Source organism: Chrysemys picta, chromosome 7, assembly GCF_011386835.1.
Source record: "Chrysemys picta bellii isolate R12L10 chromosome 7, ASM1138683v2, whole genome shotgun sequence".
Lineage (NCBI taxonomy): Eukaryota > Metazoa > Chordata > Testudines > Emydidae > Chrysemys > Chrysemys picta.
Window position 1 is genome coordinate 15,179,813 of NC_088797.1, and position 12,885 is coordinate 15,192,697.

The window sequence follows — 12,885 nt, forward strand, 5'->3', positions numbered from 1 at the left end:
ACAAGTGGTCTGTGCCATAGGTCACTAACAATTTGGAAGAGCTTTCCAGGATTTGATGGAAAGGATAGCTATTGGTTCACAGGCCCATTTTAATTTGCCAATAGCAGAAGTGGTTAAGGAGGCAACACTGACTACTGGAGAGAGAGCAATAGCTTCGCCAGTGTATAATGAAAGGGAAGGACTATATGAATCTTTTATTCCAGGAAATTTACTGTTGTAAACCATCTGACTGAGAGAACGTCAAAGAATTACAATTTTATGATGGTATAAAAGCTGCTCAGTAAACTCTAGCCATCTCCCAGGGCTGTTTATATATTAACAGACAAAAACAAGCCAGAAAATTCAAAGTACAGTTGAAACTTTTAGATCAGAGCATGACACAACATACTGCAAGCACTGTATTATCCAGGAACAACGGGGTGAGTTGAGGATAAAGTTTCAGTCTTTACTTAGGTTTTCCTTCCATTGAGTCAAATGGATCTGATGTAGGAAAAAATTGACAGCAGATGCCAGCTGTAAAAATCTTGTATAGCTTGTACCAACTGGAATATATTACATGAAAATGAGGGGAGATCTAAAATTCCTTTAGAGCAGTTAATTTACCCTTCAGAGATTGAGAGGGTCTAAGGATACGAAGCAGAGTTCATCAGTCTCCTGCTTCATGAGTCTTGGCTTCCTGCTTTATGCTTGATGGCCATACACTGTGTGCTCGGATGTATATTTGAACATAAGAATGGCCGTACTGGGTCAGACCAAAGGTCCATCCAGCCCAGTATCCTGTCTACCGAGAGTGGCAAATGCCAGGTGCCCCAGAGGGAGTGAACCTAACAGGTAATGATCAAGTGATCTCTCTCCTGCCATCCATCTCCACCCTCTGACAAACAGAGGCTAGAGACACCATTCCTTACCCATCCTGGCTAATAGCCATTAATGGACTTAATCTCCATGAATTTATCTAGTTCTCTTTTAAACTCTGTTATAATCCTAGCCTTCACAACCTCCTCAATCAAGGAGTTCCACAAGTTGACTGTGCACTGTGTGAAGAAGAACTTCCTTTTATTTGTTTTAAACCTGCGGCCCATTAAAGCTTCCATTGACTTCTGTGGGAGTTCTGAATGGAGAGCTATTGGCAGAATTTAACCTGAAAATCGGAGTTATTATTAAATCTCAGATGCCTGTGTCTTTCTCGCTTTTTCTTCCTAGGTGGAAGTGATAAAGAAGGCATATATGCAAGGTGAGGTAGAGTTTGAGGATGGAGAGAATGGTGAAGATCTTGCAGCATCTCCTAGGAACGTGGGGCACAATATTTACATATTAGCTCATCAGGTATAACTGCATTTATAGCTATGGCAGTGTCTAATGTGTACAAGAGTGAAGATTAGTAAGTAATCTAGTTTTTCTCGAGATTTGCTTTAATTTCCCAACTGATGTCTTTGTAGTTAGGACAGAATTCTTCTTCAAGAGGTTCATGGTGGAACTCAACACAGTATCCTTCTCTCTTCTTTCTATATCCCCATAATTCCCAATAGGAGTCAAACCTAATCTTTACCCTAACACATTCAAAAATGGCAATTCTGAATTGTTGGCACAATTTGGTCACGTTCTTGAATTTGTGTTGTTTTCTTTAAAAATATTACACAGGCTAGTCTCTGCTGTGGTACAATCCAGTATTGCTCTGTCCCCCATCCACTCTACTGGAGCCTGGTCTAAACACATTTGTTAATCCTGTTGTACTTTCCAAACACCAATACAAGACCATGGAAGGAGTAAGCAAGAGCTTATAGTATATTGCAATTGTCCAGTAGGAATTCCTTGTTCGTGTTGCCCGTGAGTAGATCAAACCACCATTCTGCCACTTTTAAAATGGTCTGAGTTTAAAGCTTTGTAGTACCATCTTGCTATTAGTGCCACTACTATTAGTAGAAGCAAAATCTTCCACCATCCTTCCTTTAGGTACTTGAATTATTAGAGTCCTACCTGCACACAACTTGAGAGATGACGTGTGTGGAAGGGTGCATTGTACCAGAATCCCCAAAAAACCTTTCTCGATTCAGATAGTGGAGAACTTGTGAAGAGAGGAATACAACATGGATATCAAACAAAAAAGGCAACTCCTCTAGTCACACTCTATCTCCCAAAATAGATCTAAATGGTGCCTGGTTGAAATATAACAAACCTTCTACCAACTTTGCCCTCTTCTTAGCAGCTGACTGGGTACTGTTCCTTTTTTCCACCAAAAATTAGAAATTAATGTTAAAGAGAGACATCTTGTGTCTTCCACTCCCTTTGCCTTCCTTTATTTTAGTTGGCTCGTCATAACAAAGAGCTGCAGAACATGCTGAAGCCTGGAGGTCAGATAGAAGGAGATGAAGCTCTGGAGTTCTATGCCAAGCACACAGCACAGATTGAGGTAAAGAAGGAAATCATGAATGCCAGCTCATGCTGGGTTGGGTGTTCCTCAGGATGCAAAAAATCACCTTCCTGGAAGGAGACTCCCCTTAAAAACAGTTTCTCTGTTAAGTGCATTTTGATTCTGGTGGTTGTCTTAAACTAGCCACCTAGGTGTGGATTATTCTGTCCTTCATGTGGGTGTAGGGCTTTTTTCCTGCCTCTTCCGGGGGAACTATTTTTGAACTGTCTGAGTGGATACCCTGACTCTGGCTCAGTTTTACAGGCAGAACTACAGAGAAGCCTACTTGCAAATTGAAGTGCAACTTGAATCAAGAGAATATAGTTTGGCCAATACTATCACTGAACCCATAGGGAAAGTTAGAGCATATTTATAACACTTTTTTTTCCCTACAAAATGAGATTTGACAGACATTAAGCCAAACTAGAGTGTTTTTGAAAACTTAACTGGATGTCATGGGGTGATTTTTAAAAGCTTGTGTAATTTATAAGATAACAGCAATCAAAATTAGCTCCTATATATAAAACAATAGTTGATTTTGCTTGTATAGTGTGAGTGTGTTGGTATTTTCTATGGTGACTAAGTTAGATACCCAAATTCCATTGAAATTCAAAAGGAGATGAGTACTTAGCTCCTTTAGATCTTCTAAAAATCCTAACTTAGAACAGTAATGCCATGGTAAGAGTATAAAAGATATTGTAATGCAGGGTCAATGTAAAGTAAGTAGTAAATTACTGTCATAATGTTCTAATAAACCACTGATCCAATGGTTTTGATGTTTAAATTGTAGAATTTCAGTACATTTTAAAAGTATCAGACATTACCACATTCCCATTATTTTGAAACAATGCACAAAAAACAACTCTGCAAACTCAAAAATCTGTATTGTCTAGATTGTGAGATTGGACCGTACAATGGAGCAAATAGTCTTCCCTGTGCCGAGTATATGCGAATTCCTCACCAAGGAATCTAAACTACGGATATATTACACCACAGAAAGAGATGAACAAGGCAGTAAGATCAATGATTTCTTCTTGAGATCAGAAGACCTCTTCAATGAAATGAACTGGCAAAAGAAATTGAGAGGTAGGTTGGAAATACTAACGTCTCAGGCTGAAGAAAAGTTGTGTTTTATAATAAAGGTCTTCAGAATACTAAATCTTGATTTCATAGCGAATCTTTTCCCCAGTGTGGTAGTGACACTGAATTGTATTTGAAATACCCAGCTCTCCTGCACGGTAACGTTATGTTGCGACTCAATAGTGTTTAAAAAAAAATGTTAAAAAACAAGTATTCTCAAACAGAGATATTTCACAGTTACACTGAGGTTAGTTTTACTGTGATTTTCATACAAGACTAGAACATAATCTGTTTTCTGCCTCAATATTTTAAAATTCTAAACTAATATTTCTATTCGGATTATCTAAAACAAACATGTACTTCTGTCTGAGGCCCTTGTACAGTTGTCACCATTAAAAAGTCAGCATTTGCCAACAATGACACTTTGTCAGTATCAGAGAGAATGCGGTTATTTCCTAATCTATGTGCTGGGAATAACTGTGGTATCTGTTGGCAAATGTTGCCCTCCAGGACTCTAGTTACACTGCTCTACAGCCAAAATGCTTCTGAAATAAATGTAGTCAAACTTTACTAATTCTGGGTCATTGAGAACGAAAATGATGCTTAAAATTGTTGATTGGCTCTAGTTTTCAAGATATGCTATTGGGTCAGTATATACTACCCTTGACTTGGGAATGGTGGAGGATAAGTGAGTTATAAAGGGAAGGGATCTCAATTTAAACCAGAAATGACTAAAATACATCTTTGACTGGATCTATGAATAAATCTATGACTGGGTTTGGACAGGACTTGTTTTTAGGCAAAACAATGAATGATGCAATCTGAAGCTGGTATTGCATCATCCATGATATGAATTGCATCATGTTATTCCTAAAAGTCATGGATGATGCAATCATAACGAAGCTTACATCACTCTGCTGAACAAATTGCCCTATATCAGCTCTAGAAATCATACAGTGTCGTGCTCTCTTATTTGTCAGTGTTTGATTTTGCAAAGGGACACATTTCTGTTTAGCCAAAGTGAGCAGAGATGCCTCGTACTTGTGTGAACAGCGCAAATAACTTCTGCTATGTTTGTGGTGAAGTGACTTTTGCATCACAAAAGCGCAGTATAACCACTATGGTTAGGAAAGCCTATCACCTTTATTTTGGCTGCAAAATTGGAGATTAGGACAAGAGGTGGGCCCCACACATATGCTGCAACACTTGTGCAACAAATCTTCGCCAGTGGTTGAACAGGAAAAGGAAATCTATGCCTTTTGCAGTGCCAATGATTTGGAGAGAGCCAACAGATCAGACCAGCAATTGTTACTTCTTCATGGTGCCTCCAGTTGGGAAAGGTGTGTCAAAGAAGAAAAAGGGGACTGTGCATTATCCAAACATTCCATCAGCTATACGCCCAGTACCCCACGGAGAAGGACTACCGGTTCCTGATGCACCAGAATCATTCTCACTTGCGTCAGACGAGGAAGAGGAAGAGGATGAAACTTCTGGTCCTGAACCATCAATGTCACAGGACCCACATTTTCTCCCATCCTCCTCCTCTGAACCACACCTCATAATACAAGGTGAACTGAATGACCTTGTCAGGGATTTGGAACTACCCAAGAGTAAGGCAGAGCTGTTGGGCTCCAGACTACAGCAGTGGAATCTCCTGGCAGGTGATGTTAGGGTTTCCATGTTCCGTGACCGTCAAAAGGATCTTGTCCCATTCTTCTTCATGGAAGGTGATCTTGTAGCCTGCAACAACATCGATGGTGTGATGGCAGCCCTCAACATCCTTCACGATCCAGATGAGTGGAAACTGTTCATTGATTCATCGAAGACGAGTCTTAAAGCTGTTTTACTGCATAATGGCAATGTTTTGCCGTCAATTCCAGTTGGTCATGCAGTCCATATGAAGGAAACCTATGACAACATGAAACAACTTTTGAGGTGCATAAACTATGACCAACATCAGTGGCAGCTTTGTGGCGATTTGAAGGTTGTTGCTCTCTTGCTTGGTCTGCAGACTGGATACACAAAGTACTGCTGTTTTCTCTGCAAATGGGATAGTCGTGCAAGAGATTCCCACTACATCAAGAAAGATTGGCCACTCCGACAGTCATTGGAGCCTGGGAGGAAAAGTGTTCAGCATCCACCACTTGTTGAATCAAGGAAGATTTTGTTACCACCCTTACACATCAAGCTGGGTCTGATGAAGAACTTGAAGGCCATTGACAAAACACAAGCAGCTTTCGAGTACCTCCGTGGAAAATTTCCAAGGTTAAGTGAAGCTAAGATAAAGGAAGGTGTCTTTGTTGGTCCTCAGATTCGTGAACTTCTTTGAGATGATGCATTTGACCATGCACTGCGTGGCAAGGAAAAGACGGCATGGAAAGCCTTCCAGTTAGTGGCAATAAATTTTCTCAGAAACAACAAGGCAGACAACTACAGGTTGTTGGTGGAAAACCTCCTGAAGGCATACAAAAGCCTTGGTTGCAACACGTCACTAAAGATACATTTTTTGCACTCTCATCTAGATTTTTTTCCACCCAACTGCGGAGCAGAGAGCGACGAGCATGGCGAGTGATTTCACCAGGACATTGCAACAATGGAGAAACGCTATCGGGGCAAATGGAGCCCATCAATGCTTGCAGACTATTGCTGGACAGTGACAAGAGATGCTCCATTTAATGAATACAAGAGACAAGCCAAGAAGCGCTGAGTAGACACTGAATAGGACTAAACTATGTACATAATAGTTTTTTGCCTTTTGTTTCATAATAGATTTTATTTATATAACCCTTTTGCTGATTTTTAAAGTGTTACATAAACAGGACAGGTGAAATATTATCATGTAAAGCAACCATAAACACATGAAAAGACCTAGGTTTACAATTTATGATTAAAACTCTACTATCTACACAATATACATAGACATCAAATGTAAAAACTTAAATATCTTAGAAACAGTAGCCAATCAGTTGTTTTAATTGTCATATTTGAATTCAGCACATCAAAATACATAATAAATAGCACATTTTATCTCTGAAGCAGACGACTTCTCAAAAATTGTAGACCAGTGTTATTAATGCACGTGCTTAGAGTGCTGTCTATGCTTACTAGAGGAAATGTAGAATTGCATAGGCAGTGGAATTGTTTGCAGAATAAGTTGTACAACTATAAACTATCACGGTCTGCCTGGAGCTCCAGAGAGACCCAAGCCAGTTAAACTAATGTGATAACAATTGCTTTGCAAGACTTTCCCTTGCCCTCAGACTTATGTGCAGAGCTCCCAATGGAGTCAATGAAAGTTGAGCATCTTAAGCCCTAGAGGACTAATGAAAACTGAATATATGGTTCCAGCTGCTGGGATAAACTTAGAAAAGTGATTTTTCTAACAGATAAAAATAAACTATAATCCTATTACTTGAAAGCATGAAAGTTATGTGTGGATCAGATACAGTCTAAAACTTATTCAAATCCCCTGAAATGTATTTGACCTGTCTGGTGAATACTAAATGGAGCGGCTAGCTATTTCAGCATTAACAATAGCTTTATATTTTTGATAGAATCAGAATCTTGTGTAAGCATCTTCCCAAAATGACTTAAGAATAATACAGAAATGCACTGCTCTACATATAATATAGTTAGCAATGCATAATATGAAACACTTTGGGGAAGTGGTCAACTATATTTATTGACATAATCATTCAAATAAAGTTGGTTGTGTTTTGTTTCTTGTCTGGTTGAAACTTAACTCTAGGTTTCCAACTAAAGAGTTTCATTAAAATTATAATTCCATGCCTCTGAGGCCTTGTCTACACTACCGGGGTAAGTCGACCTAAGTTACGCTACTCCAGCTATGTGAATAATGTAGCCGGAGTCAACGTACCTTAGGTCAACTTACTGCGGTATATACACTGCGCTGCGTCGACGGGAAATGCTCTCCCATCGACTTACCTTACTCCTCTCGTTCTGGTGGAGTACCAGAGAGCACTGAGCAGTCAATTTTCGACCCCCCACTACATCGATCACAGCAGCGTCGATCCCGGTAAGTGTAGACATTGCCTGAGAGACTTAGATCTGCCTTCTGATCTTTTAGACTTGCATATACATGTCTTAGATGTCTTTGATGTAGGTGTGCTGGTTGGGTCCAGGGAGGGTAGGCACCGCTCAGTGTTCATCTCTTTCTGGAATAATAAGATGTGTTCCAACATGAGCTGGTACTACAGGACATTAGCTCGTAGTACATTCAGCCTTTCAATAGATTTCAAAATCATTGATGGCAAAGCATCCATTTTCCCCCTATGGTCAGGTAGCAAATTACTAGCATTTTTTACAAGTCTCCCATTCTAGATTTAGTAAACACTCAAGCAAGCCTACCAAAACCAGGGTGAGATTCTCCACAGGGCAGAAAGCCTGTGCCACATCCTGAATGCAAGTGCAAGGTAGTGTTTGTGGCTCAGTGTGGACCCTCTGTACTGAATTTAATTCCGTACAAACAGGTTTCCAGCTGGTCACAAATGCCTTCCGTTTAAAGCATATTAAAAACAAAAAGAATATGGAGAACAATGCATCATATACCCAAAGCATTGATGCATATAATTTCAGCGAGGTCTTGCATGTGTCTAGGTTTAGGTGCAATGAAGTTTGATATTTTTATGATGACTGCAAACCTTAGTATTTGCCATTCCTTAGCATTCAGCTCATCAACACATTTGCCTTTTGTGTGCATTTCAGTTCAGTGTATAATGAGGCATTATATAATTTTTTTACCTACCTTTAGCCTCTTAATAACATTGCGAATACCTGTTAAGAAGGAGAATGATTTGTTAGGGCTTAGGGAGAGATGGATGTTGTGAGGCTCTGGGTCTTTGCATTCATTATTTTATCCTCATATGTAACTCATGAGTTATGCTTTTTTTAACTCTCTTCCCTCAACTTTCCTGTGAGCTCCTTTCCTTTCACTGCACCATGACATCTCTATGTATGTACTTTTCCTTTTTGGCAGGAGGATGCTTGACATGTTTCCCTTTAATGAGAGTATTTTTCTTAGATTGCAAGAACTACCGACTTCTGCAGAGCACCCACCACCAGGCAGTATGCCTGCAGTAGATAAATTCCAGGGGATTTTAATTCGATGAAGATAGATTTATTGTAAGATAGCTTCTCGGAGTGCTCTCCTTTTCATCTTAATGGGTCCATGACCATTTCAGAAAATGAATCCTTTAGCTCTGATCTGTGCTCCTTAATTCTGGTTGTAGAGATTATTATAATTAGGACTAGGGGTTGTTTTATTTGGGGGGGGGGGGGGGGGGAGTGTTTGTTTTCAGTGTTTCGTACACATTCTTAAATAAGAGTTTTAAAATGTTCAGCTGTTTAGTTACCGGCATAGTACTATGTAGCTACATTTCTGGGAGAAAGCGTTTGTATCCTTGGCCTACAGTAGTGTATTAAATTAGAAGCCCAATTGGCTGCTGTCTCATGTCTCTGGGGTACCATGGTGTTATTGTTGGTATGCTATGAAGCTGTATTATGTATTTAACATCTTGGTTAAATTTTTGTCTTACTGCAATGTGGACACCCTATATTTTGTATATTAATTCAGGGCTAGATGACACAGTGACTTATACGCCAACAGCCAGTCTACACAGGCAATCCTACAGTTGCTGCTACCCAGCTTGCTGCACTAGAGGGGAACATTTAAGAATGGTAGAAAGTCTAGTGTAGACAAGCCAGCAAATGAGAGCAGCTAGAACTGCACAGCAAAGAGGGATGCAGCCAGAATACTCTCTCACCCTTGCTAACACATACGAACTTTCACGCTCCTAATCACCTGGAGGGTTTTGGATTTAGTGAGTGCAAACTATAATGAGGAAAACCTTAACTATTTTCTCTATGTGCAGGGATTTCTTGGGAGACAACCTATTCTTGAAGTCATTCTCATGCCACTGCTAAAGTAATTTGTATACCGAAAGCTAGTGTCTGTTTTAACATTTGGTCCGTTGTCTGAAAGGCCAGTCAAATAAACTTCAGAACAAGTGGTTGTTTTTTACTGCAGTTGCTCTTGTGCTTCTCTGCAAAGTGTAAATAAACAGGGCTTTGATGGAGACGTGCTGTCTTACCACAAGCCTCGGATGTCTTTGAAACACTCACGTTTTTCTCTTCCTTCACAGCTCAACCTGTATTGTACTGGTGCTCTCGCAACATGTCCTTCTGGAGCAGTATTTCGTTTAACCTTGCGGTCCTTATGAATCTACTCGTAGCATTTTTCTATCCATTCAAAGGAGTCCGAGGAGGTACTAATATTGAGACATTTAAAAAAAAAAAAAAACCCATCTGAACAGATTAGATGCAATAGGCCAAATTCTTCCCTTACTTACAGTGGTGTAACCCTGTTAACTTCAGTGAGGATACTTGGGTGGAAATGAGGGTGGAAATTGGCTTTTGGAGGGCAGGGGAGATTTATAAAAATTGTGATCCTTTTTTTTTCTGGTGTACAATTTTATTACTCCATTAATATTGCTTTAAATAATACTTGCAAGGGGAAAATGGTGGGGGTTGTAACAGGATTGAATTGCACTGTTTTCTATTTAATACAAACTACTTCGGAAGTGTTTGCAAGCAAAATATCGGGTCTGATTTCTGTCTACGTGGAAAAATTACCCAAGAAAGAAATCAGCAATAATTATGTGACTGTTCTGCTTTCAAGTTTTATTTCATAACTGTATATTTTGCTAAACAATATGAAGAGCATTTATTTTTTACTTTCCTCTAGCTCACATCTTAATAATGTTCTTTCGACATAGCCCTGCAGTAGCTCTCAGTACTGTACAAAGGTGGGCAAGCAACATTTATCCCCATTTTTACAGGTGGGGAAAGTAAGTCACAGAGGAGTGAATTGCCCAATACCATATAATATGACAATGGAAGATTCAGAACTAGAGCCTAGGATTTATGTATGCCATTCTTTTGCCCCATCCACTGGGCTGCCTCATCAACATACTGTAGTTGAGAAGTTGCCCAGAGGATTGAGGAAGAGTTTGCTTCCTTAGTCTGCAGCAACCTGTCATTCAGCCCACTTCACAGTACTTTAAAAGTTGTCCTTAAGATCACTGCTATAGAAGAAGCTAGTGATGAGGTATGCAGATCTTGAGGGGATTGTGCGGTCCCTGCTGAATCAAACAGTGACCTAAGGTTGGGGTGATCATTTCTAGCAAGGGTTCAGAGCCAGTTCAGAGAGATACTTCCAGCTGCGGCTTAATTGGATTCAGCTGCCCGTACTTGGGCTCAACACCTTACAGGAGTGGGTTACTTCCCAGGGGGAAGAGACACGTGGGGTCATCTTAGCCAGAACACACAGCTGGAAGCTATGGAGAAATTGAAGATGCCATGTTGGGTGTTTATATTTTATATAGAGAGTTCACTGCTTGTAAAACTGCATGGAAGAAATGTGCAACTAGAGGCTTTTGCCACACGTCTGTAAAGTGGGGTGAACGAGAACCCCAGAAATAAACCCTCATCCAGGAGAGGGTGATCGATGAACAAACTTCTGCTTCCCTTTCTTTCATCATTCTGACACTGGCCCTGCTGCAATATCGAAGGCATAATGTACATATGAAATGGATCTAGGTAACATGCAGATATGTACTCTCTCCAATTGAGCTTTCCTTTCTGATCCATCTTGCCACTCCTCAGATCTCTTACTGGTGGTGTGGTGGGTTGTATGTTTCAAAGCTTCAGCCAAATACATCTCAACCATAGCCCAACTAAAGCCCAAAATCCAGTGAGCCCTACGTGTGAAATGAAAGCCACCAGAAAGGATGCCACAAAAATAGTTCTTAGGTCTTAGTTAGACCTTTAAAGGAATAAGGTGAACTACAGTTTAAAGGGCCTTAATTTATCGATTTAGGATTTGATGCTGAGCTACAGAAGCAGTGGGGAAGAGGCAGATCAGCACAGATAAGTTAAATGGGGATCTAAAATGATGTTTGTCTTCTCCAATGAGGGCATTGAGACAGTACGTCCCATGTGACCAAGATCTCTGACATTCTGGTGAGACAGTTGTTTGAGAGAGAAGAACTGGGATAAATTCTGGAATGTAGGGTTCTTGTTTCTGCAGGAATTCTCTCTTCTGCCACAAGATATAGTAAAACGTTGTGCAATTATCTGGGTACTGGTTTCACCGGTGGTTGGAAAGATTTAGCAAGTGCAAGCAAACAGTCCCCAGATTTCTATGTCTAGTTTCTAAGATCAGAAGTTTAAGTTTTAAGTCTGATTTTATGGCTGTTTGTGTAATGTCTAATAAACAGTTTATGTGGGATTATGAGTTACACCCCTTTGATTCTAATGGAAAGGAACTCAGGGTTCTGAGTAAGATGGGAAAAGGAAATAATCCTTCTTCTTCCAGTGCTTGCTCATATCGATTCCATTCTAGATGTCATTGGAGATTTTTGCCTTAGCTATATCTGGAGGGTTGGCTGTAGCTCTCTCTTGAGTGCTGCGCTCATGCATTGGTCTATTAGGTGATGCTGACCCTACGCCCTCTCTGTTCCTTCTTACCGCCCGTGATGGTTGGTCAGAGCGCCTTGTCTTGCATTGCAAGAGCGTTAGTGGTTCTTACAGTCCATTGTTCTGTCTTCTTTGTTGTTAATTGATGGGTACTTAGTTAGACCTTTAAGTTTAGTGTTAGAGTAGTTGTTTAGGAGTTAGAGTCCCGGCTAGGACTTTGCCTCCGAGCGGAGCTTTAAGTTCCCCAGGCTTTAAGTCATGTTCATTGTGCAGCCAGCTGATGCCCATTAGTGACCCCCATGGGAGCTATTTAAAGTGTTTGGGGGAGTCCCACAGAAAGGATAAGTGCAGGATCTGCAAAAACTTTAGCCCTCAAACTCAGAAGGCACCATAGAGACCAAGCCAGGCGACGGACCTGGCCAAGGCCCCAGCATCTCCAGGCAAGCCGGTTATGGGACCGCCCCCTAAAGTAGCAGAGTGTCCCCGGATCACCGTGGCCTCAGACCCCGGCACTGCAGCCTCAGTCCCCGGTTAGAAGACGCATGTCCCTGACGCCAAGGTCTCCGCCTGCAAGGCACGGGACACCTGAGTCGCGACGCCGATCCCCGTACCCATGGTATCGTCGGGCTTCCTGCCAGAGTTTGCCACGGTGCAGATCACCATCACCTAGACAGTCTCCCAGGCATCGATTTCCCCCCCCCCTCCACCACCCCAGTGTGGGATTGGTCACGGCACTAGTCTCTGGCTCCTCTTTGGGCAGGCGGTGGTCCTCACCCTCTCCTTACCGGTCGCCGACAACGGTCAGTCAGCAGAATCAGGATCTACAGCGCCGCCCTGATCACCAGAAGGGCAGTGGTCCAAGCCTGAAGGAGAGTTCTGTCCCTCGCCTAGAAAAAGCG

At 41.2% G+C, this 12,885-nt stretch overlaps 2 protein-coding genes across 9 annotated transcripts in view; both read left to right on the forward strand.

Annotated features, from left to right (window-relative positions):
- Positions 1-12,885, forward strand: part of ITPR1 (inositol 1,4,5-trisphosphate receptor type 1) — a 256,740-nt gene that overhangs the window by 204,084 nt on the left and 39,771 nt on the right. For all 8 annotated transcript variants that reach the window (XM_065552919.1, XM_065552920.1, XM_065552923.1 and 5 more), the window contains 4 exons: positions 1,204-1,326; positions 2,306-2,410; positions 3,304-3,496; positions 9,652-9,774. In XM_065552919.1, coding sequence (XP_065408991.1) covers positions 1,204-1,326; positions 2,306-2,410; positions 3,304-3,496; positions 9,652-9,774 — 544 coding nt within the window. The remainder of the gene's footprint in view (positions 1-1,203; positions 1,327-2,305; positions 2,411-3,303; positions 3,497-9,651; positions 9,775-12,885) is intronic.
- On the forward strand, positions 3,503-8,772 carry LOC135972830 (uncharacterized). Its single transcript, XM_065552929.1, has 2 exons — positions 3,503-7,291; positions 7,373-8,772. The coding sequence occupies exon 1, from the start codon at positions 4,743-4,745 to the stop codon at positions 5,817-5,819; it is 1,077 nt and encodes a 358-aa protein (XP_065409001.1). The 5' UTR covers positions 3,503-4,742; the 3' UTR covers positions 5,820-7,291; positions 7,373-8,772.